Below are 24,202 nucleotides of genomic sequence, written 5' to 3'. Positions count from 1 at the left end.
TATTAATTTATTTCAAACATGCACGAAGTTCAATGTCAGCATTGTCTAGCCAATAAATCAAATTGGTAGACGAAACTTGTTTGGACTAGTTATGAAAAATTAGAAGGGATTCTCCAAGAAAACCACAAAGCAGCTCATTTAAGGTCAATTTAACAGTATTATTCTGTTTTTCTTCCAGCCCCGACATAAGATTTCAGTACCTCAAAGGAAACTGTAAGAGTATCTATTTGCATTCCCCCTAGGTGATTGGCAGTTCAACACCAATTAGTTCAAAATTACACTGTTACTAGCGTGCAATAAAAACACCACCTTTCATCTTTCTTACATAGGTAAGGATACCTTCAGAGCCAATAACTTTGATCACGTAAGTATTTTTGATCCTGCCCCACCCGTCTCTTTGGATTCAGGAAAACTAATAGCTAAAGGCAACTTTTTTTTCTCTTTTAATATAAAAAAGTCCCAGCTTTATTCTTCTGCTGTAGGAGTGATGTGGGTATTGAAACATAATATTCTGGAAACAGAAACACTTTCCCAGTATCTCTTCAATACCTAAAATATTAGGGTAGATATCAGAATTATCCAACTTTTTTTTTTCTTATGACTTCCGGCTGTTTATTAAAGAGATAGATAAATTTACTTGTAAGAAGGTATAAAGGAATTAATATTCATAATTATAATTGTGTAATGCTATAATTAGATGTTTTTAAAATATTGAAGGTTTTATGGAAAATTCATTCTAATACAACTCAGTTCCAAAACACTTCAATTCATAGCATTTACGGATTATTTATTTCAGAATACTTTTTATTGCTTCACTGATTAACTAAATAGGATGCTTACTTAAATTAAATCCATTATTTGGGAAAGTAGGCTTAATATTACCACTATTAAGGCTGCTGAAGAGTTGCTGTGTCATGGTTACTGCAAGTTTCCATTATAATGCATAACCTCAAGCTATTTGTTACTGCAACAAAAGCAACTTTACTTAGGCAGTCTCAGTGGTACACCTGCAAGTCACAAATTTTGATCTCCAATGTCCAAGAGTCAAATTTTACAATGCTATAATTAGCATAGTAGTTTACCATACATACCACTTTTATAAAAGAAAAAAAATGTAGTAAAGATAAGTTACTAAACAAAACACATATCTTGAAACAGAACTAGAAGAATTTCCCTACAATCTTGTCTTACAACCAAAAGTTCAGATTCTTTAAGGAATTAATATAGTTGAAGTTGCCTAAAATGACAATTCTAACTTTTTGTTAAAAAAAAATAAAAAGAATTTTTGTTTAATTCATTGCTGTAATTTTAAGATCCAATTCCCAAACACTATAAACCTTGTAAAAACTTTTAAAAATATACTTTATTTTGTACTATTAATATTAATATACCTTTGTAAGGCAAAAGCAACGCTTCCACAAGATCCTCAGCCCTTGCCACACAAATGAGGTTTCTGTTTAAAACATACTTTAATAATTAATGGGGAGGGGGGGGGAATTGTTTGCTTTATGTAAAAATTTCTCTACCTATTCCTTATTTCCATGCTCACACCTTGAGCTACTACTTAGAGAAATTCATCAATTTTCATTGGTACTTCCCCATCATGGTATTCTTTCTACTATATAAATTTAATATTTCACAAATATATTTAATGTAATTAGTTTCCCCGTAATCTGAAAGATAATTTATATCCAATATGTTCCTTTTGATCCTACTTATACATAGTAAAAACTCAATGTCTTTGGCTTATAATATTATCACTTGTACAGTACTGGAAAATACTCATTCCATCCAGTTAATGGAATTTTTGCTCACTGATCACATTACTTGTGACTATTAGGTGGCTTTTTTTTTTCTCTACTGAAAGGGGATTACTACTTCTTGACTTTCCCCCAAAGTATCAATACAAACTCCCATAATTTTCCATACAATCCTTTATCAGTTATAATGCAGTTTTTTATTTTTATTACATCACTGAGCTGCCTTTTTTTAAGCCTGTGTATGTGTTATTTGACTGGCACCAAAAATATGCTTGGCACTGAACAGTATGCAAAACTAAAGACCGTACCTACTGTAAAGAGCTTATAGTCCAAAACATACAAAGATGGGAATGACTTAGCGGTGGTTTGTTTTTAAATTATAAACTTCTTCTGGGCCTCTCAAATAACCTCTAATCAATGTCTGAATTCAATTATATTAATTTCCCCCTACTTTTCATTATATACACTGAATGTTTCTAAAATATTTAGATTATACTTGAAAACAATATGCAACTAGGGATAAGAACTAGAGTTGCTTTTGTATCCATTATAGCACCAACCATGCTGTGGACACTACTGGGAATAAATAATACTGACAAATAATCGCCTATAATACTAACAATAGGTTTGTGAGCAGGAGAAAACCCGTAACCAAAATACCATTTTTAGCCTTCCACCAAGAACATGGTTAATGGTTGATGTTATTCTAAGCAAACTGTAATGAATTTGAACAACTAAAAGATCATTTCTCCATAGAGTTTCTGTACATACCATAAACATTGTCATGACAACATGAAATATTCAGCAACAAATATTTTACAGTTGCTAGCTAACATCAAACACCAAGAACAATTATAATTACCCCATCATAGCTTCAAAGAGATTCACTGAACACACCTTTGTATGTTATGGGTCTATGCAGCAGCTGCTATAAACACTATATGCAGTATACTCTCAACCTGCCTCAAACATCCATGCAAGCATATAGACCTTGCAGTGTCACCAGAAGGCCAGTAATCTTAGGCTATTTTGGACCAGGATGGGAAGTGAATTTCAAAATTCCATAAAAGAAGAAGAGTTCATAAACAGAGTACTCCCATACAGTTCAATTTATGAATTGCCCTTTGGAACTGAGTGAGCAAAGATGAAGAGAAATTGTCCTTAACAACGATCCATGGTTTGATCCAACCAGAGCTTTGACATTCCTTTCTCAAGTTCCTCATCCATAAAAAATGGCAAAATTGTTAAGTCATGATGTATCATATATCTTGCAGTTTTCGGGAGAGGTACTAGGGTAGTGGGGAGGTTAAGTTTCTAATGCCAGAAAAGGTTCACGAATTTTAAGATGTTTGGCCTCACTAAAAATGGCTGTGATTTCCCACTATTCTTAAGACGGAAGCCACACATCACAGGTAGTAATGACAATCACTATTTCCTTACAGTCTTTGAGGTGGAAGTGAGGCTGCCTCTAGTAAAGATGGCTACCATCCTCCATTGTTCCCAAAGGAACTGAATCCAAGCTATCGTCTGCTGACTAATATATGCCGGCTAGCATACATATATACGTTGATAATACTACCCACAATATATATTCCAAGCATTTAAGTATACATATTATTAAGCATTAATATAGCAATTATCTAGCCCAAATTGGCCTGCATCTTTATTATAGTCCTGTTTACTTATGCTAAGTATTCCATACCACCTTACATCAGCTGAAGTAAGTCTTGGCTTAAGTAGATAAGGGAACTGTCAGTATCAGGATATATAATTATTTCCTCATAGCAACAGAAAGGGTTATCCTCACAAATCTATCTACCCTACCATAGGTTTAGGAGGCATCTTCATGCCCTTTAGTACCCGGAATGCATGGTTCAGAACAAAAGAAAGGGTACACCAAAGTACCAGAAACAAATAAGGTAAAAAGATGATTAATTTAATCCAGTTTCAGGTGATATATATAGTACCGTTTACTGGTAAACAAGTAAGGTATAAAAAGATGGTGGTACTTTGAAGAAGGCTGGGTGGTACGCGAGCCGTATCGTGCCGCCAAATCCACCGCCGAAAGCCCCCTCCCCGCCCACCGCCGCAAAACCCCGCCGCTGCCGCCGAAAGTTCCCCCCCCTTTTTTCCCCAAGTGGTACTCGGGTCAGGTACATTCAGGTCAAGTGGTACTTGACCTGACTGTACCTGACCCGAGTGGTACTCGGGGAAAAAAAGGTTGAGAACCGCTGCACTATACAATTTATCTATACCTCAGTGAAGACATTTCCCAGGCAGAAAACAATGGCAGGACAAGGGAATGAAGATTGAAGGTAAGAATGCAGGGAAATAGGGCAATGGAATATCAGCAAGCAGGCAGAGAAAAAAATTTAAACCAATGTAAACCAAAACATAATTTGAAAAAAATTCACAATTTTTAGGACAGATTCAAGATTTTTTTAAATCTTAGTGTTTGCATCATAATACTGTACTTCTATATGTATGTATATGTACTTTACCAATAACTGTTTGAAATGTTTTGAGATCACATGAAAAACATAGCAGAAGTGCAAAGTTACATTAAATATGAAAAAGTAGGAACAATTTAATTAAAACTTTGTGAACCTACTGTAACAGATTACTTTAAATTCTCTGTTGGAGCCTCTGGATTGTGGAAAGCTGCTCTGACATGTAAAACTTAAGCTAATAATTAATTAAAATAATAAATCAAGAATCACCAACTGAGCACTCATCTCCCAAACTGACAAAATGCAGAAATCCTCCCTCTTTACAGTACCTGGTATCTTATCAGTAAGTGCATTTCTCTCCAAATTAGACTAATATTTACTTATAGCAATTTAGAAATATGTTTGATTGTACTGGCAAAAAATTAATTTGCTGCCAATTAGTCTGAGCCTTCACATCATAGACAGACTTCCTGACCATGTTTAGAAAACCACCATCACTACCATTTATAAAATATAACAGGGAGGAAGATCCTCATGGTTCTGTGCAAGTAGGGGCATAGAACAGTTTAGAGGTGTGAAAGCCCATGGCTTCTATGACAAGGTAAAAGACCCTACTTATTTTATGGTGAAATGAACCCTCAAGACCAGGAAGTGCTGTTCTTCTCTAGTTTAAATATTATATTATCACACAACACATGTACCATTTAGTCTCCTCTGGATTGCTTCTTCCTCCAAGGTGATGATGTATATCTGTTCATCAAGATCTTCAAGGATCTGAAATTAGAAATGCAAATGCTAATTGATAAACTCATTCACTTGCACGTGATATCTTGCTTGCCTGAATTTATGAGTCTACTTTTTGGATTAAAACCTACTTTTAAAGAAAATATACACATTACTGGTACAAGAAGGCTGCATAAAATATTATTGCATTTTCTATGATTAAGGTTACTCATAACTCCAATTATAATCAGATTTTCACATGGTTAACTTTCCCATAAGTGTTCTTTTTGGTCTGAAACTTTCTATGTTTAATTTCAGTTCAAAGGAATTACAAGGGCATCAGCAGGAGTTTTAAGCTAAATTCACTCATTTAAGTTACACCAAAAACATTTTTAATCATTTTATGTACTAAAAATTAAAAAATTAAAAATGGCTAACAGTTTATCAAACTTCACAATCTGACTAGACTACAATAAGTAAGAATTGCAGAGTTTGTAAAAACATCTACTGTGAAGTTTACATGACAAAACTGTTTCCACAGAGTCTGAAATTTCAAGCGGCAAAATTGCTGGTGAAGTTGTGAAAAAACATGCAATTTTAGTGATGTTGTTAGGTTTTATGTATCTACAGAGCACCTGAATTTAAAAACTTAATAGTTGTGGAACTGCTTTTTGTTCTGAAGTGTCATAGATAGGATTTTACCAGTCATTTTATTCCCAAAAATACTGGGCAATGAAATTAAAAAAGTTAGGTTAATACTCTCACACTGTCATCATCTCCATGCCTTCTTCCATGCAGCACTCATGCATAGTATAAGTTTCCCTGAACTCACACATAAGGCCACTACCACATCCACGTTTAAGTCCCTCTTACAGACCCACTTCTGCACTGCTGCCTATAGTGGACCAAGCTCCCTAGTACATAAATTGCCTACTGCTTTTCCCCCCCTCACCAACCTCTCTCATTTGTCCATCAATTGTGAGCTTCTTGAAGCAGGGACCAGCCTTTTTAAGTGTTTGGAAAGTATCTAACACACAGTGGGCACTACCACAAATAAAAATATATTAATACTAGTAATGTTTAATTCAACCATACTGCATACAATATATTAAGCTAGTCAGTTAAATTGGAAAAAACAAGTAGAAAAGTTTTATGAAGAGCAGAGATATCATGCCACAAAAAAATCAAGAAGTTCTATTTCTTACCTGTTCACTATTTCTATACTAAACATGAAAACTTAGTAGAATTAGAGATAGCAAAGTTACTATCCATGTATGTAGGATTCCATACATTCAGTGATTCCGGAATAACTAAATACATATGGTTTACATACTCAGGCCTTTTAAATTAAAATAGTCATTTAAAAACAAAAACATGTGGAAAATTCTACAATCAATCCCAATAGGAGTAACTCAGGCCCTGATTCTACAAAGACTTATGCAAATGCTTAATTTTACGCATGTTAGTAGTCACCTGACTATTAAAATTAAGCATGTGTATAAATCTTTGCTGGACTATGGCCACAATGTGTAAAACATGGGGGATTGGTTTTAAAGTGCAGATACCAGAAAGTTTTGTAATCCAGTAGTACTGTACAAGCAATTACTATTGTTTAATATGCACAAGCAATTCATTATACAAAAAGAAATTTGTCTGAATAAGGTTATGTTACTGCACCTTCTATTTAAAAATACTGCCAAGAGTGTAGAAATATAGCATACTTACTGTTGGCTTCACCAGCAACTGACCCATCACTGTAAACATTCGTGAAAGCCCCACTGGTGTACATACTGTGGAGGAAAAGGTATAAATAACTTTTGTTAAATAACATAGAACAATTATATCCATATTCTAAACATACTCTTACATAGAACTGAATACTATTCTTTTTCAGCTACATTTTGATTAGACCTCTGTTCTACAGCATTACACTAGAAATATCACAGATATTATGGAACATAGAATAATTCCCTGGGCCTGTTCTGAGATTACAAAATAAGACATTATGACAAAAAAGCCTCTCAACTAAAAAGTTAGGTGGTTTTCAAGTATGGTGTATGCACACATTTTGGTAGACATGATCATTAGCTGTCAGTTGTAACAAATCTCCAGTACTGAAAGGTCATAAAAAACACCTTTGCCTTCCAACAGCGTATAACATGAGTTTCTGGGGGATAGTGGAGGTGACTATTTGGACAGGGGGAGAGGGAAGAACTACATTTATTACCTCCATTTTTAGAAAAGGTCTTCTTGTTTAACAAGGAGGTATAGAAGAATGAAATGGATTGTTCCTTTCCTTTTACACTCTATTTTTAATAAAAAGTATTTTAGTATGAACATTAAGAGTTATGTAAAAAATTTCAGATTTGGTGCCTAAAACCTGACAGCTAAATCCAAAGTTCTTCAGGTCTGATGAAGTGACAGTTGCTGGCCCTGTTCTCTGTAGTAAGCCAATCACAGAATTACCACAACTCTTGGCTGTACACTTATTGGCTTGAATAGAGATGAAGCTCATGACAGTCAAAAGGAGAAGGCCATTCTCTCTTTCCAAGCAACTGCAAAGAAACATGGTTCAAATAACAAGGGAACTGTGGTCTCTCACAGGGATCTGTAGCTTTACATCACCATTCCTCCCCAATAGAAGGGAGAGTCATTCTCTAGGTAGCCCTAACTGATCAGAGGTAGTAATTGGATGTACGAAAGTCAAATGATGTGCCAGTAAGACTGGCCAGAAGCCAGATCCAGGTCACCATGGCCAGTGGGTCAGGGATTTTCCTTTCTGGGTATACAAGGAGCCATTTCAGGTGCAACAGAAGGAAGAATTGCTCAGGTGACTGAGTTCTGGATCAATTCCTGTCCCTCACTCATTGTGCTATGTCTGTTTTTTTCACACTTACAAGAAGCATGAGGATTAATTCATTTAATTTGCAAATTGCTTTGAGGTCCTGAGATCCTAAGATGAAAGATGCTAATTCTATTTATTTACATATTCAGAAACCAAAAGTTTAACATGTAAGTTTTTAAAGAGAAAATCCTCCATAGGAACACAAATCTGTTCTTGAAAAGCAAAACACGCTATATTAATTTAACACTAGGAAAATAATTTAGAAAAAAAATCTAAGTAAAAAAATTACACTTGGAAAAGCGTCACAATACCTCTAATTCATTCTTTTTTCATCCTCAAGTTATATGCAGTGAAGTCACCTGAACCTCCTATAACTGAAAAATTATTACTTTTCTTCTACAATAGTCAGGAAAATACTTACAGAGAAGTAATAAGCATCCCATCAGCGATATACAGGAATATAAATAAGGGAGGTAGAATTCCCAAAGATCTGTAAAGAAAATTTTCAAATATAAACATATGATGTGTATACTCTATTTGAATCTATTTACTAATAGTCAGTTTTGAGTTTTAAACATGACTGGATTAAACTTAGTTCTCTCCTTAAATTAGTCATTTCCTTAAGTTGTTCTTTTTCACATTTTTAAATGCACAATATGATTTTTAAAAGTAAATAAAAAATTAAGCAGTTTATAACATTTTGGGGAATAATCTACTTGACACTTTGGGAAGAAAAACCAAATTTCTTAAAAGCTACTTGAGGAACCTGCTTCTAACATTAGGTATGTAGTCACTGTGAACAAAAAAGCTGAATTTCCCCAGTATGCCATAAAAATCTTGTAAAAAGACTAGCTGAATGCAAAAGTCAGGTGATGATTGAACAAATGTAACATTACCAAAGTAAAAAAAAAAATCAGTACATTATAGGGATTTACTATAAATGCATTTTAAATGAAAACATCCACTTCTATGCTGTACACAGTGAAACTCATTTTTAAAATATTCCATACCGTACAAAGACTCCATACTGGTAGCATCATTGTCGATGAGAGCTGAAGCCACCCACACTATTCCAAGGATAAGCAGACCAAGAAGAATAAGCATAACAAGTGTTTCCAAAATACGTGCTCTGATCCCCTGGGAAAAATAAAACATTTTCAATGTATTCCACTATTTTGAACATAAGGCAAATTAAGTAAGAATTATTGTGTAATTTCACACAGATACCTACAGATAAATTTTAAAAGCATATGTAAGATGCTTTTTCCCTTCTGTGTAAAAATATCTAAATGCTTATGCCTTTATGCTGCCTAGACTAGCTTTTTTCCCTTAAAACAATAGAAAACTGTTTAAAATTACTTAAGCTTTACAGTTCTCATTAATCTCATTATTCCATAAAAACATACTTTATACCTTATGATTTTGCTGGGACAGTTTTAAACGATGGATTACTTTTCTAATACTTTCAGCCAACAAAGTGGATTAGCAAATTTTTATCTATGATTCCAATCAAGGGAATGGAAAGCCAATTATGGCAAATAGCCCAGCCAACTTTAAACCCTGCATAGGTATAATGCACCAATCTATTTTAAATGATCTTCCACTGTAATTGCTGCTGCACTATTCCTCACAGTCTGCAGAGCCCTCGAGTGTACAATTAGAGTACTGCTCACTCTCTATCCAGGCACATATTATTCCTGCGGTCACATCATGTACATCATACCCCTAATGTGCTCCATACTGGGTGGAACACTCGTCATCCCAAATACACACACACACCACATAAGCACATAAAAAGATCTTTATGATACTTACATGCACAAAGTGTAAAAGGCTATATTAACACAGTAAGTTCACAAATTTGAACAGAATGTGAGAACACATTTAACAGTTTAATAAATAAGTATTAGTATTACTATGAGAGTTTAAACTTTTTCTTTACACATTGGGATTGGAAAGCTTGGTCTAGGCTCAACTGTTCTCCTGTATCAGCCTCTTCACTGGCCATACTGGATGTCTTGGGGGATGTCTTCAGTATCAAGGTTTACATCTCTGCATCCTCATAGAATCAGATTGCCAAGAAGGGAGGCTTTCCTGACTGGTACCGACAGACCACAAATGGTCTTTACCTAACAGCCTCCAGACACATATAGTGCCATCCTTTCCTAATTGCCAATGACAACATGCAGAAATTTCATACATATGCAATGGGGTTTGAAGGTTTTTAAAATCTAAAGATCACCTAATGAAAGTGATCAGTAGCTAGTTTTCAATCTTCCATAACTAATTTTGAGTGTGTGGGTGTGCACGCGCGTCACCATGTGTGGTTTTTGGGTTTTTTGTTTTTGTTTTTTTAAACCAACTGCAAAACCGTGTTTTACATCCAACACAACTGTTTTGTGTTAATCTACTTTTTCTCCCTGTACTCCCAAATCCAGAATATGACTTTTATCTCAATTTTAATGTCTTGTTATTAATTATACTGCTTGAGTTTTAAACTGGTTAGAAACTGCCTGCAAACCACCCTGGAAGGTAAAACAACCTCCAGTTGCTAAAGTAGGAAGGATGTCTGAAGCTTACCCTACTTGAAATTTTAAGTTAAAAGGGCATAGAATAGGGAGCTCTTTCAAACAAAGTGTATTTGCAGAGTGATGGTTTGATAGATGCATTAGAGATGCGTGGACAAGAACGGAGTTTAAGGAGCAAAGCTAACAATGACAACAAAATAATGTTTTGCACCATCCAAGAGCAAGTATTGCCCCTGCTTTTACACTTCATTTCTCACAGTCTCACAATGGCTCAACTGATCGTAAATATTTGATCTTCCACTAGTTCCTACCAGGAAGTTTATTGACAGCTGTGTTTTGTCAGTTGTCATGAAATCTTCTATAACAGTGTCTAACCAGCACTTTACTTAAGCTCTTCAAGAGATTTTTAATTAATATCTTCAACTTTTGTGAGCCATATATGGAGGTCCCAACATATATGTCCCCGCAGCCTCTACTCTTCTGGCCAAGGTAACAGACACAAAAAATGCCACCTACAATGATAGATGCAGCAGCAAGCAGCCAATGGTTCAAACAGGGGACCCGTAAGTCTTGATAATACTAAGTTTAGATCCCATGGGGAAATGGGGTCTTGCACTTGAGGGTATAACTTGACAAAGCCCTTTAAAAACCTTAGGGACATATCACTGGAGAACACAAAGCGACTGTCCACTTTAGGATGGAACACTGAAATAGCAGCCAGATGTACTTTGATGGAAGCAACCACCAAACCATGGAGTTTCAAGTATAAGTACTAGACCAGAATATGTTGAACTGAAGAACTAGTCAGTGATACCCCATACTGGTGAGACCAGATAAAGAAATGGTTCCATTTACCAAGGTAAGTAGCTCTTGTAGAAGGCTTTCTACTATATAGCAGGAGCTCTTGAATGTCTTTTGAGCAAGCCTGCTTTCTAGTGTATAGCCATGGAGCACCCATACAGTTAAGCGAAGTAGGTGGAATAGGTGACTGTGATCCTGGGAGATTAGGGTCTGAGTGTTGTGGAGGTTTCAGTGGCAGCGCCAGGAAAATGGAAAAACAGTGCTGAAGGGCCCATGCTCGGGCTATAAATATGAGTCTGGCCTGGTCCTGTCTTATTTTAAGAAATACGTTGTGAATGAGTGTCAGTGAAAGAAAACCAGAGAGGAGCTTCCCTGACCACATCAGTAAAGAGGTGTCTCTTATGGAATCTGGGCTGTGACCATGTAGGGTACAGAACTTCCAATACTTTCTGTTGGACTTTGTTGCAAATAGGTCCAGTTGGGGAAACCCCACTTCCGCCAAATGTATCTGGCCACAGCTGGACAAAGAGACCATTCATGGTGACTTGTGAACAATCTGCTCAGGTGGTCTCCTAGGTCATTTTGTACAGCAGGCAGGTAAGATGCTTCCACATCTACTGAGTTGACAATACAGAACTCCCAGAATACAGTCATTTCTTGACAGAGTGGAGAAAAGCAGGTTCCCTCTGCTTGCTGCAGTAAAACATTGCCACTGTGTTATCTGTCAATACTAAACAGGTTGCTTCCCCTGATCTGGAATAGAAATACTTGGCACACCAGTCTGACAACTTTCAGGTCTCTGACACTGATGTGTAAAGGTAAGTCCTCTGAGGATCACAGACCCTGAGTATTTAGAGAATCCAGGTGGGGTCTCCATTCAAGAGACAAAGCATCGGCCACTAGCATGAGAGTCGGTTGTGGGCAGGCAAACAGAATGCCTACACACACATTGGCTGGATCTGTCCACCAATCTAGGGAGGGCACTCTTACCACTGAATCTGACTGACGGTAGCTTGGCACATAGACTTATGCCTGCCAACCTGCAGAGTTCTAAGTCACAGTCTGGTGTAATGAACCATGTAAGTACAAGAGGCCATGTGACCCAGAAGCCTCAAAACCATTTTGTGCTGTTGTAACTGGACAAGCCTTAACATCTGTAAGAGTTGATCAAGTTACCTAGAGTGTGGAAAAAAAAAACCTTTGGCTTGAGATGAGCCCAGCATAGCCCCTATAAACTCTATCCTTTGGACTGGGGGGAGGAGAGATTTTTCTGTATCAAAACAGTCGCAGGACACTGAACATTGACTGGATCAGGACAACACTGCTCTGCATTTGCAGTATGGACTGGCCTCTGACAAGCCAGTAGTCTAGGTATGGGTAAATCTGTACTCCCAGTCTTCAGAGGGATGCAGCTACTACTGCCATGATCTTTGTAAAGACCCTGGGAGTTGATGACTCCATGTTAAAAGATGGAATAGTGAACTGGTAGTGATTTTGACTTACTAGAAATCAGCGCTACTACCACATGGAAATAGACATCTTTTAAGTTGCGGGCAGGATACCAGTCCCGGGGATCCAGAGAAGGCATAAAAAACTACAGTAACCATTCAAAACTTTACCCTTTAAGAATTTGTTTAGATGGCGCAGGCCCAAAATTGGTCTGATGCCACCCCCCATTATCCCTTGTTTTTGGGATTAGGAAAGATTGGGACCACCACCCCATCCCTCTGAGACCACATGGAACCTCCTCTACAGCTCCTAATCAAAGGAGTGGCTGAACTTCCTGGATAAGGAGTTTCTCATGAGAGGGTGGTCCTTGAAGAGGGATGGAGAAGGAGGCTGGAAGGCAAGGTTAAAAGCAAACTAGAGAGTGTACTCCTCTTTCACAGTGCTCAAGAGCCATTGGACTCAAGTAATTTGGGACCTAGCACTGTGGAAGTGGGATAGATGGTTTGCAAAGGTGAGGGAGAGGTTGGGTTCAGAGATATGGAGACTAGTATGTCAACCTCAAATAGCCCAACAAAATGCCTACTTTGCCATTCCCGGTGTCTTGACAGTCCCAGAGCCAAAACCAAAGCAGCATGAGGGGGAAGGAAGTCTAGCCTATAACTTCTGGAACTCTTTTTCTGATAGGTCCTGCTGAGGAGGAGGAGTGGAATATCATCGTGTCTTTTGTGGCCAATAGTGCTTCTTGACCAGGGCAGTGTGTATATATAGACCTAAGGACTTCAAGGTGGCTCTAGAGCAGTGGTTCTTAACCTTTCCAAACTACTGTACCCCTGAAGCCTGAGTCCCACCCCCACGGGGCTGAGGCATGTAACTTAGTTTCATGGCGCCCCTGTGGCTCCAGGCAATTGCCTTTCTTGCCCCCCCAATACCAGCTCTGCACTTGCGACCCCTCTAAAACCCCAGGTTAAGAAACACTGCTCTAGAGTCTGTAAGTCCATGGAGTTTGTTGTCCATTTGGTCAGAGAATAGAGAAGAACTCTCAAATGGCAAATTCTGGATAGTAATCTGGACTTCATAAGGAAGACCAGAAGGCTGCAGCCAGGATGATCTATGCATGGCCATTGCAGAGTCTATGGTTCTAGCTACCAAGTCAGCTGCATCCAGCCCTGCCTGCAGTGAAGTTCTTGTGACTGATCTGCCCTCATTGATCAGAGACGAGAACTCCTACCTAGCCTTCTCTGGAAGTAGCTCCTTGAGCTTTTTCATGGTATCTCACAAATTAAAATCATATAATCCGAGCAGCGCCTGTTGGTTAGTGGTACGCAGCTGCAAAACCCGTCAAATAAACTTTCTGCCGAATAAGGCTACAGCTACACTGACGGCGGGATCGATTTCTCTGGATCGACTGAGCAGTTAGTGAAGACCCGCTCAGTCGATCCAGAAATCGACGTACTAAGACCACCTTCGCAAGTGGCGTAACACTGTCGACGGGAACGTGGTTTCCATCGGCGCACTGCAGTGAAGACAGCGCACAGAAGAGGAGCAGAGAAGTCGACGGGAGTTACACAAGTTTTTTGCATAGCTTACGTAACTCCCGTTGACTGCCGCCAAATCCCGGAGGTAAGTGTAGACAGGGTCTAAGTCTAGCCTCACAATCTTGATTTGGGAGTGGCAGTTTAATGCCCGTCGTTCGATCTCATTAGCTGCTGCAACAAATAATAAGCCTGGAGGTGGGTGAATATAAAGGTACTCAAACCCTAGGGAGAGTACACAGTACTACCCTTCAGCCCTTTTAGAGGTGGGAGGCAAAAAAGATGGAGACTGCCATAAAGCTTTTATCAGCTCTAGTATCACCTCCTAAATTGACAGAACTACCCTGGAGGGACCCACTGATGATAAAATATCAGCTAGGCAAGGTGAAGATTCCCTCACCTCTTTGACCTGTTCATTTAAGTCTGTAACCACCCTCTTTAACAACTCCTGATAAACTTTAAGTTAATCAGGCAGAATTAATGTCATGCTGGCTGAAACCACCTTATCTGGAGAGAAAGACAAAACTGGAGGGGGTGGAATCTCTTCTACCAGCTGTTGCTTCTGTTCTGTAACGTGCTCTTCATGCTTGGTGCCAGACTCTGGGGATAGAGCTGCTCAGCGCGGAGACTCCTCCCTCTTCTTGATGAGCACTGAGTACGCACAGTGTGTGAAAGAACTGGAAACTGGGGGAAAACCCAAAAGGGTTCCAAAAGGGTCAGTGATACAGAGCAAGGGCCCATGGTCCCAACCACATTACCATAGTAGGTCCCATTGAAGGGTCACAGTGGTAGGTGGATGAGAGGATCTACATGGAGTCCAGTGGGTGCTGCTTCAGAATTGTGATGTGTAAGATCCGATTTCCAGGTCCATCAACAAGGATTCCCCTTCTTTTGACCACACTGGGGCTGATCCAGTCCATGCTAGGGACCAGTGCTGAGAGTCTGGTGATGGATGGAGTGATGCTATCATGCAAGCTTCCCCATGAACAGTTCTGAGGGGCCACCTGCTGATTGACCAGACACCCATAAGAAAGGAGAGACTGCACCGAGCGGCAGAGCAAGGTTTCTTTTGCCACAAATGCCTCCAGGGGCAGTTGGCACCAAGATCATCTCCTGCTGCAGTGCCAAAGAATCTGACAGTGACTTCCGGCACTAAGCTCAACAGTGCCTCTGTGAAGCTGGAGCATTTTTTGTCCTAGATTTGAACTCCCTGCAAACCTGGCACCAGTCCTTCACATGTGCTTCCCCCAAAGCACTTCAGGCAGCTATTGTACAGGTCGCTCACTAGCATAAGCCTGGAGCCAGAAGCACACAGCTTGAATCCCAGTGGTCAGGGCATACCTCAGTACTATGAATAAAAAACCACAAACAGGGGAAAAAACCGATCAAAAAATGGCATAGAAGAGAGTTCCAACAAGCATCACAGGAGGTAAGAAGGAAATGAGGAGGGCTGAGGGCAGCTCTGTCCTTTATACTTGCATGCAGTGGTGCACCGCAGCAGGGGAAGCTCGAGCCACCCAACTGGCACCACTGAGGGGAAAAATTTCTGATGGCCATGTATTGGGTGCATAGACACCAAGAGTGGAATGGACATGAAGAACTAAACCAGGCAGACATTCTTTGTGTTTAACTGAAATAAAGAAATATTTCACATTTCTAGTAGCGACTCTTTTCTCTTCACTGACCCTCTCAGCCAGGTAGCATCTCAGTCACAGTTTCTGGTTTCAGGCATCTCGTGCTTTCCCTTCCCCTTTTATCTCTCCCACAGCCCTTTTATACTTTTCCAGGTTTCTTTGATGTGCCTAACTAATCATAATTGACATTACCCCAGAAGTGCTATATCTGCAGAAGAGGATATAACCATCTGTCTTTTCACACTATAACCATTGTACATTTTTAAAGTCATGCACTATTATAAGCAATGCCTTTGGGTAAACAGGTTTGATGTTCCTGTTTTTCCTGTTCCTTTTTTACCACTTAAAACAATTCCTTTGAAAGTATATTCATACAACAGTTGTTCATCTCATCCACTTTCACATTTTATCTGCCACTGCAATAACCGCTGCCATTTTTGCTAGCCTTAATGACCATGATTAACATGTCAATTGTCTTGGATGGATATTTCAACCTAAAACCAGCTTATAAAGACATGGGGTTTATAGGTCATATTTATTCTTAATATTAATTCTACATTATCACATATGACTCATGGACAGATTCATACTCAAATTTGGTCCAAAATACACAGTATACAAGCAAAACTATTAAAAATAGCACACTGAGTATATTTGTCAGAAAATACAACGATTTGTAAAGTACACCAATTCAAAAGTTAAAAATTGCATATAAAACAATGGAAAAAGGAACAGTGATTCTTTTCTAAATTTACTTCCACAATGTCAAAGAGGACTTTCTCCAGTTTACAGTGATAGGACTGTCAGAGGCATAGAGGAAAAGAGACTCTCTGAACTGCAAACCATAGGAATCAATCTGTGATTTCTGGGTTTAGGCTTGCATGAAACTAATGTAAAAAAATAGGTATATTTGCACAGAGAAGCCAGATGCACTGCTAATGCATTGTGCAAGTCACTGTCAAAACTTTGATCTACAAATCTACTGAGATTCCTTCAATTTGTAATTAGTAGGGAGCAATTGCAAAAAGCAACATTCTTCAGTAACTCAGTCAATTGAATGACCTGCTCAAAACATTGAATCAAATTATTCAGATGACATAGCAAATCGACAGCTGTGCATATTTACGGACACTTCTTAGCTTCAGGGATGTGTTTTGTTTTCCACAAGCTTTATTCTTATATTTTGGATTCTCTGGATGAGTGACATAAAAGATCAGCACATTCAAGATGTGAATAATTTTCCCACACAGAGTTCGCAAATTTAATAATTTATATAAAATCATAACAGATTGTCTCAAGTACCATTTCACCTCCTATTTATCATTGCTTAGTATCTCTGTAGAAACTGCAATAACTGCTCATATAAAAAGAAATGTTAGGAAAATACTTATTTATGCTTAGCTGTCTTTATTGCTTTAACTGCTTTGTCCTTTTGAAAAGTTACTTAGGCTGTCTAATTTTTCTTTTCATTTAATCTTCTCATCTCAACTGTTAAATTTTTCTCAGATGGAAACAAAGAGATCCAGTACTACATAACTAGGCTTGGTCTACACTTACCTCGGTGATTCGGTGGCAGTTGACGGGAGTTACGCAAAGTACACAAAGACTTGCGTAACGCCCATCGACTTCTGTTCTTCTCTTCTGCGCACCGTCTTCACTGAACTGTGCCACTTGAGAAGGTGGTTCTAGTACATCAACTTCTGGATCAACTGAGCGGGTCTTCACTGACCACTCAGTCAATCCAGATAAATTGATCTGACGACAGCAGTCAGCGTAGATATAGCCCTAGTCTGTTCTCCACAGGTCCCCAGAAAGTGATTCATGGATCACAATTTGGGAGCATGTTTTACACAACACAAAAGCTCATTCATTTAAAGGTAGCCTGATTGGAAAAATGAATGGACTAAAGTGCACCACAACTGATTTACTGTTTTACAGTTAACAGAATTAAACATCACTTATTGCTATAATAATCCATTTCTGAAAAAGGGTGATGTAGTTATGCCCAAATCAAACCTGGCTCATACAAGTGCTGAACTGAAATGTTACTAAAAAAAATTAAAAATCAATGTTTATAAAAAGGTATTCTCATATATGTAACCATCCTGGGACTAAAGGATTCATTTGTGCATTTATTCTGTGACCTGGAATGGATTAAAATAAATATGAAATCCAAGGTAAAATGTGCACTGAGCCAAGTAAACATTACATTATGCATCTAAGCAGTTTATAGATCAAAATGGCGTACAGAACTTGCCTCTCGATACACACATATTGAATGCAAAATCCAACTCAACCTTAATTTAATAGCCACAACCAGTGCTTCCTTAATGCTATAAATCCAAAAGATCAGAAATGTAAAACAGAGTCATTTGGATATGAAGATAGACAGAACAAATTAAAGATGGATGAACTAAGTTTCACTGTATTTCCGTATGCTACTTAATGAATCCAACTGAAAGAAGAGTAAATTTGGAAGGCAATATATTTACTTTATTTTAGTAAAGGTCAGTGTGACACAATGCACCCCCCATGATCACCCTTATAGTGTAATTGTGTATTGTTTAATGCAAAGTATGTCATGTAAGATGTTTTTGGAATGCTCATGACGTACTGAATGTTATTGTTATAGTAATATGTTTCTTGCAATGTCATGTGTATGGTTATGAGGCCTCACTCTGTGATAACCCGAAAGATGTGTCTCATGGCTTAAAACATATCCAAGCAAGACTCTCTGAGAAGAGGGGCAGTTTGCACCTCATTATGTATAGAACAAACCCAGCTCCGCATTCCAGGAACAAATGACTGGCCTAGACGTCAACAAAGGAATCAATGAAGGACAGAGGACATGGAGGGGACCATACATGGACATTGTTTGTCACCTGACCCTGATGGGTGGGGGGAGGGGCGGTGCGGGAGGGGACAAAGCCCGAGAGGAGAAGGAACATTTTAATAAGGGGAGACATTTTGCCACTCTCTCTCTTCCACCTACCATCTACAAACAGTGCATCAAGCAACTGAAGTGTTGACCCAAGGAGAGAGCCTGGCTGGAAAGGAATCCAGTTAGCCTGTGATGAGAATCATCTGACTTTGTAAGGATGCTGAAAGTGTTAAATTTAGTTTAGAATGCATTTGGTTTTGTTTATTTTGACTAAACCTGACTTGCTTTCCTCTGACTTATAATCACTTAAAACCCTTCTATAGTTTAATAAATGTATTTGTTTATCTTACCTGAAGCAGTGCATTTGGTTTAAGGTGTGTTAGAGACTCCATTTAAAGTGGCAAGGCTGGTGCATATCAATTTCTTTGTAAAACTGACGAACATATGAGCTAGCAGTGTACAGTGGGCAGCACTGAACATTGTAAGACGGGAGGTTTTTCTGGTTGCATCTAGGACTGGGAGTATTCTCTGGGATCATATCACTGAATAATCCCATGAGTGGCTGGTTAGAGGCACTTACTCACTGACTTGGGGGGCAACTTGCTTGCTGGTGGCTGTGTGTGACCTGCCCAGGAGTGGAAGTTCACACAGCAAAGCAATGTAAAACAGGCTCCAGGAGTGAGGTATTGTGGTGACCCAGCAATTCACCAGTCCAGATTGCACTAGGGGAACATCACAGCCAGCTATATTGCTCTGCAATACTTGTAGCAGCAAAGCTTCTAAGTGGCATTTCCGATGCAAACTGCTTGCCTGTAGTCTAAGTTTAGATGCAGGGATGGTCATGGTGGCTAAAAGTTAAAGGCTGGGTGGAAAGGTGAAAAGCAATACACACACATAAATCATTCACAGTTATAAATATCAGGTATATCAAGTACTGGACTATAGAAATGCAATCAACTAAAAACAGCACAAAAATAAAGGTTGAAAAATACAGTTAGATATCAGAGCAGAATGAAATAAGGAAAATTCTAAATGCATTACAGCAAAAATGATTTATGAGTGGGGCATTTCCATACTTTTCTAACTTTGATGCCAAGATTTTTTGGGTGAAATCTTGCTTTGAATTTTTGGTTGTGTTTATGTTTTGAGAAAATTACATGCTTCCTTTTTAAAAAGAAAAAAATCAGCTGTATAATATACTGAAACAATATCAGGGCTTGGCACCATTTGCCAGCTCCTTCAGGAAAGTGAAAATTCTGAATGGATAATCACAGGCCAAGCTGGTAGCACCTGGAGGGACATGATGAGGAAGAGAACCTCCCTCTCCACTACAGTTGATGCTGATCGTATTGGATGAGAAGGTGCAGGGAGAGGGATGGCTCCACTATGCCAGAGTGTTATGGAAGAAGATCTGGACGTAGACTGAGTAAGTGAAAGGGAAACAGAGAAAGTAATGGGAAAGCAGATACCATAGGATAATAGAAGAATGAATGAGAAAGAGGAAGGCGAGAAACTGCTGTTAGATTTTAAAATTTTAGCTCGGGCAGTCATTTCTCTCACACCCACTCTAACATATACCTGAGTAAACATTTTCCAGTTCCTGGCATTTGGCCATACAACGTTCCTGAACAATCGGCAGCAGCAAGTTAATGGGTCAGGGTCAGAGGCCCGCCTCCTGAAACAATGAATCAGGGCTTGAAAAGGACCATTGATTTTTTTGCCCTTGAGTAGTCGGTTTCATGTTCTTAAGATAGCCGGTCAACTTTTCATCTCTGAACAATATTATAATTATATATACTTGTGACGTTCTGCTCTGCAATCTGAACTGGTGAATCGCTGGGTCACCCAATCCCTCACTCTTAGAGACCGTTTTACCCTGCTTTCCTGTGAGAAACCTCACTCCCAGGCAGCTCACGCAGTAAGTGAGTGTCTCTAGCCAGCCACTCATGGGATTATGCAATGGTATGACCCAGCCGATCTCCACAGTCCCAGATGCAACCGTAGGAACTGCTGTTTTACAATGTTCAGTGTTGCCCACTGAACATTGCAAGCTCATATGTTCATTAATTTATCAAAGAAATTGATATGCACCAGCCTTGTCACTTTCAAGGAAGTCTCTAACACAACTTAAACCAAATGCACTGCTTTAGATAAAACAAACAAATGTATTAAGTACAGAAAGATTTTAAGTGATTATAAGTCAGAGGAAAGCCGGTCACATTTGATCAAGAGAAAATAAAAGGCAAATCATATTCTAAATTAAGCTTAACACTTTCAGCAACCTTACAAAGTCAGATGATTCTCACCACAGGCTGGTTGGCCCATCTCCAGCCAGGTCCTCCCTCTGTGATCAGCACTTAAGTTGCTTGGTGATGTTTCTAAATGGAGGTGGAAGAGAGAGCAGCAAAAAATGTCTCTCCTTTTTAAAATTGTTCCTTCCCTCCTGGGCTTCACCCCTCCCTTCAGGGTCAGGTGACAAACAATGTCCTTGTATGGCTTCCTCCATACTTGAGTCAGTGAGCATCTCCTTATCGATGCTTAGGCTAGTCCATTGTTCCTGAAAGAGCTGGTTTGTTTTATGCATGCCTCAGTGAGGGACAAACTGCCCCTCTGCTCTTGGAGGGTTTCACCTGAATCTGCTTTAAGCTATGAAACACACCTTTGGGAATATTACATAGCAAAGCCTCATAACCATACATATGACATTGTAACAAACATATTACTATAACAATAATGTTCAGTATGTCATGAGCATTCCAAAAACATCTTACTTGACATACTTTGCATTAAACAATACACACTTACACTACAAGGGTAATCATGGGGGGTGAAGTGCGTCACAATAGTGTACTACCAGCTAAGTCTCCACTTCCTAACTTACAAACTAGATCTCCCTCCCAAGAGAATGTAATGGTTTATGTAGCTAGCACAAAAGCTAGGGTTGGTTCTTTTGATTTTGTTTGCTTGTTTCATCATCTGTTATACCTAAACTTATGCTGAATTTATAGTGTGCAAGTATATTACTTCAGCCTTCATACATGGTAATTATAGTTACAACGAGTTTCTCAGAGATCAAGCATTCCTAAAGGGGCTTGTTCTGGACATCTGGATGATCTATTCTTTAAATGAAAGGCAAACTTCCACTCCCCACCCAATCTGATTTCATCCTTTGGATTAAGAAGTTGCTGTCCGATAACATTACAATTTGTTGTCTCATTACATCTTTATTTTTACTTTGTTGAAGTGAATTCAATACATAACTGACTCTTTTTCTTCAGGGACTCAAACAAATTTGAGATGTCCCTTTTCACACAAAAATAGTTGTCACTCAGTAGTATTAGTATTCCATCCTCCAAAGCTCGAGGAAAACAAGAATTGCTGCTTTGCTTTCCTAACCCCCCAAAAATCTATAACTATCACAAAATTTACTTTTTTTAAAAAGTTTGTCAATGAAAACAAGTGAAGCAACAAAGGCTGTAAGGAAGCAACTTCAGTGCTACTTAAGGAGACAATAAAACAAAGTCAAAGTTGAGTGAGCAGTGGTGGCAGCAACACAAAAGAGAAAATGCATAGATTATGTGCTACCACAGCAGAGCTTCATCTGTTGTCAGTGGGAGCTCTGCACAAAACAAAGTGTGGAATATGGCCCCAAGCAGGAACAAGGAAGTCAATCAGTGGCTTATTCCCCTCTCAGCCACCACCATAGCAAGGTACAAAAGACATAGCAGCAGCTAAATTCCCCCTCTCCATCATGTCTCAAAGATTGGTCCTAAATGTTAATTTGGGGAGAGAAAGGATTTCCCCTGCAAGATCCATTATTTATAAAAAAAAATTTAAAGGGAGGGGCACAAACAACTCATCCATTCCCTTTAACTGCCTTTCTTCCAATAACAAAAACAGTTAAGCATGTTAAAGGATTTCTGCTAGCACTGTAAACAGTGAAAAAATTCATTTAATTTGTCATTAGGCTTCAGAATTAATACTCCAGGCAATTCACAACTTTCAGAAGTAGATTTCAGGCTGTCTACAGAGTAAGACAAACACCTGAGAGAGAGTTTCTGAATGATTCTCTCTGCAGCCATAAGAGCTGGAAACTTTTTTTAAAAAAAGAAAATCTAAACTTTGTAGAAAATGTAATGCATCATGGGGGATGCTAAATGAATAAAGTGAGAGTCTGACACATGCATAAGGGCATATTTTATGGAGACAGGGTGGAATTGAGGCTAGGGAACACCACACAGCCAATGGGAACTCGCAGAATTACAATCCATACACACTGAGAAGGAAGAAAACTCCTTACCTGGGACATAGAAAAAATTAAATTGACATACGTGTTGTATGCTTCACCTTTACCCCTATTTTATCGTAATTATTACGTCAAAAAGTTTCAGGCTGTATGCTCAATATCTCACCTACATTTCCCTCCTCCCTCTTTCCCCACCCCAAACACACACGACATTTCTGTTTCCAAAATTCACCTAGTTCTTTATTTCTCTGCTTTAGGCCACAACTAATGCTTCAATGCTTTTTTTAAAAAGTTAAAAAATGTGAATACCATGGTTATAAATGAGAGATTTAGATTGTATTCTCAGAGCAAGGAACCTTATCTTTTGTTTTGTACAGCCCTAGGTACATTTAACACAAACTTTTTGTCAATTTAATTTTTTTAACTGGTCATTTAAAAAAATGTACGAGATGTTTAATTCCTGACTTTCCTTACCACTGCAGCACTGGGATTATGTTTTCACAGTTTCATTTTTCCAGAAATGCCAGTTCTAGCAATGGAAGTTTAAACAAATAGAGCAGCATTTTTTACAAAAATTTTAGTTTGAATTATGGGCAGCATTTTCAAAGCCTCCTACACAAGATGCAAGACTCAAAGTGCATTCTCTGTATTCCTATTTCCTGCACCTATGTTAATGCTAGCCAAGAAGGATCTAATAATTTGTCATGAAAAAATTCTCATATATGTACAATCTGAAAAAAGGCAGGAAACAAATGTGCCTAAAATTAATTTTTCTGCTGGAAATCCTGCTGAAGCATAACTAGCAGCCAACTTTACAATCCTGTAGGAATGATGGACATTATAGACAAGAAAGCCACAAAGTATAATTAGTAAGAAGGAAACCATCTCTCCTCCCCCAATAAATTTGTGTTAAATAGGATTACTATTATGCCAATTGAAACACATTAAGACATGCCTCATATTAAGTGCATTTACAGTTAATACCTAGAGGCTAGCTTTTTTTGCTCAGTGTGAGGAGTGTATGTTTTTATATGGAAAGCTTTTATTGATTTCTCTTAGTCAAAATAACTTTTTTTTTAAATGTGGATTTAATACTCAGAAAAAAAGTCAAAAATTAAACATGGGAAAAGCACTTTTTTCAGTTTACTGGAAATGGAAAGTGACAGACCATTTTAACAATGGATTATTTACTTGAAATACATTAGAAATGTGTTGGCCTTTTGATATCTTCCACAAAAGAAAGCAAGAATACAAAGCATAGTTTCTGTAATTCAAAGCATAACGCTATTGTGGATCATACAAGTGTAAAAATACATGACATTGCACACACTCATTGTCATTAACAGTGAATTT

At 38.4% G+C, this 24,202-nt stretch overlaps 1 protein-coding gene across 4 annotated transcripts in view; it reads right to left on the bottom strand.

Moving 5' to 3' along the window:
• The window catches only part of LMBR1 (limb development membrane protein 1), a 144,951-nt gene that overhangs the window by 38,116 nt on the left and 82,633 nt on the right, over nt 1–24,202 (bottom strand). For all 4 annotated transcript variants that reach the window (XM_067542714.1, XM_067542716.1, XM_067542715.1 and 1 more), the window contains 4 exons: nt 8,789–8,915; nt 8,200–8,268; nt 6,659–6,723; nt 4,912–4,984 (listed from right to left, as the gene is read on the bottom strand). In XM_067542714.1, the coding sequence (XP_067398815.1) occupies nt 4,912–4,984; nt 6,659–6,723; nt 8,200–8,268; nt 8,789–8,915 (334 nt within the window). The remainder of the gene's footprint in view (nt 1–4,911; nt 4,985–6,658; nt 6,724–8,199; nt 8,269–8,788; nt 8,916–24,202) is intronic.

Source organism: Emydura macquarii, unplaced genomic scaffold, assembly GCF_026122565.2.
Source record: "Emydura macquarii macquarii isolate MOO-44397 ecotype Brisbane River unplaced genomic scaffold, CSIRO-AGI_Emac_v2 contig_719, whole genome shotgun sequence".
In the NCBI taxonomy this organism is placed as follows: domain Eukaryota; kingdom Metazoa; phylum Chordata; order Testudines; family Chelidae; genus Emydura; species Emydura macquarii.
This window is presented reverse-complemented; position numbering and strand designations above follow the sequence as displayed.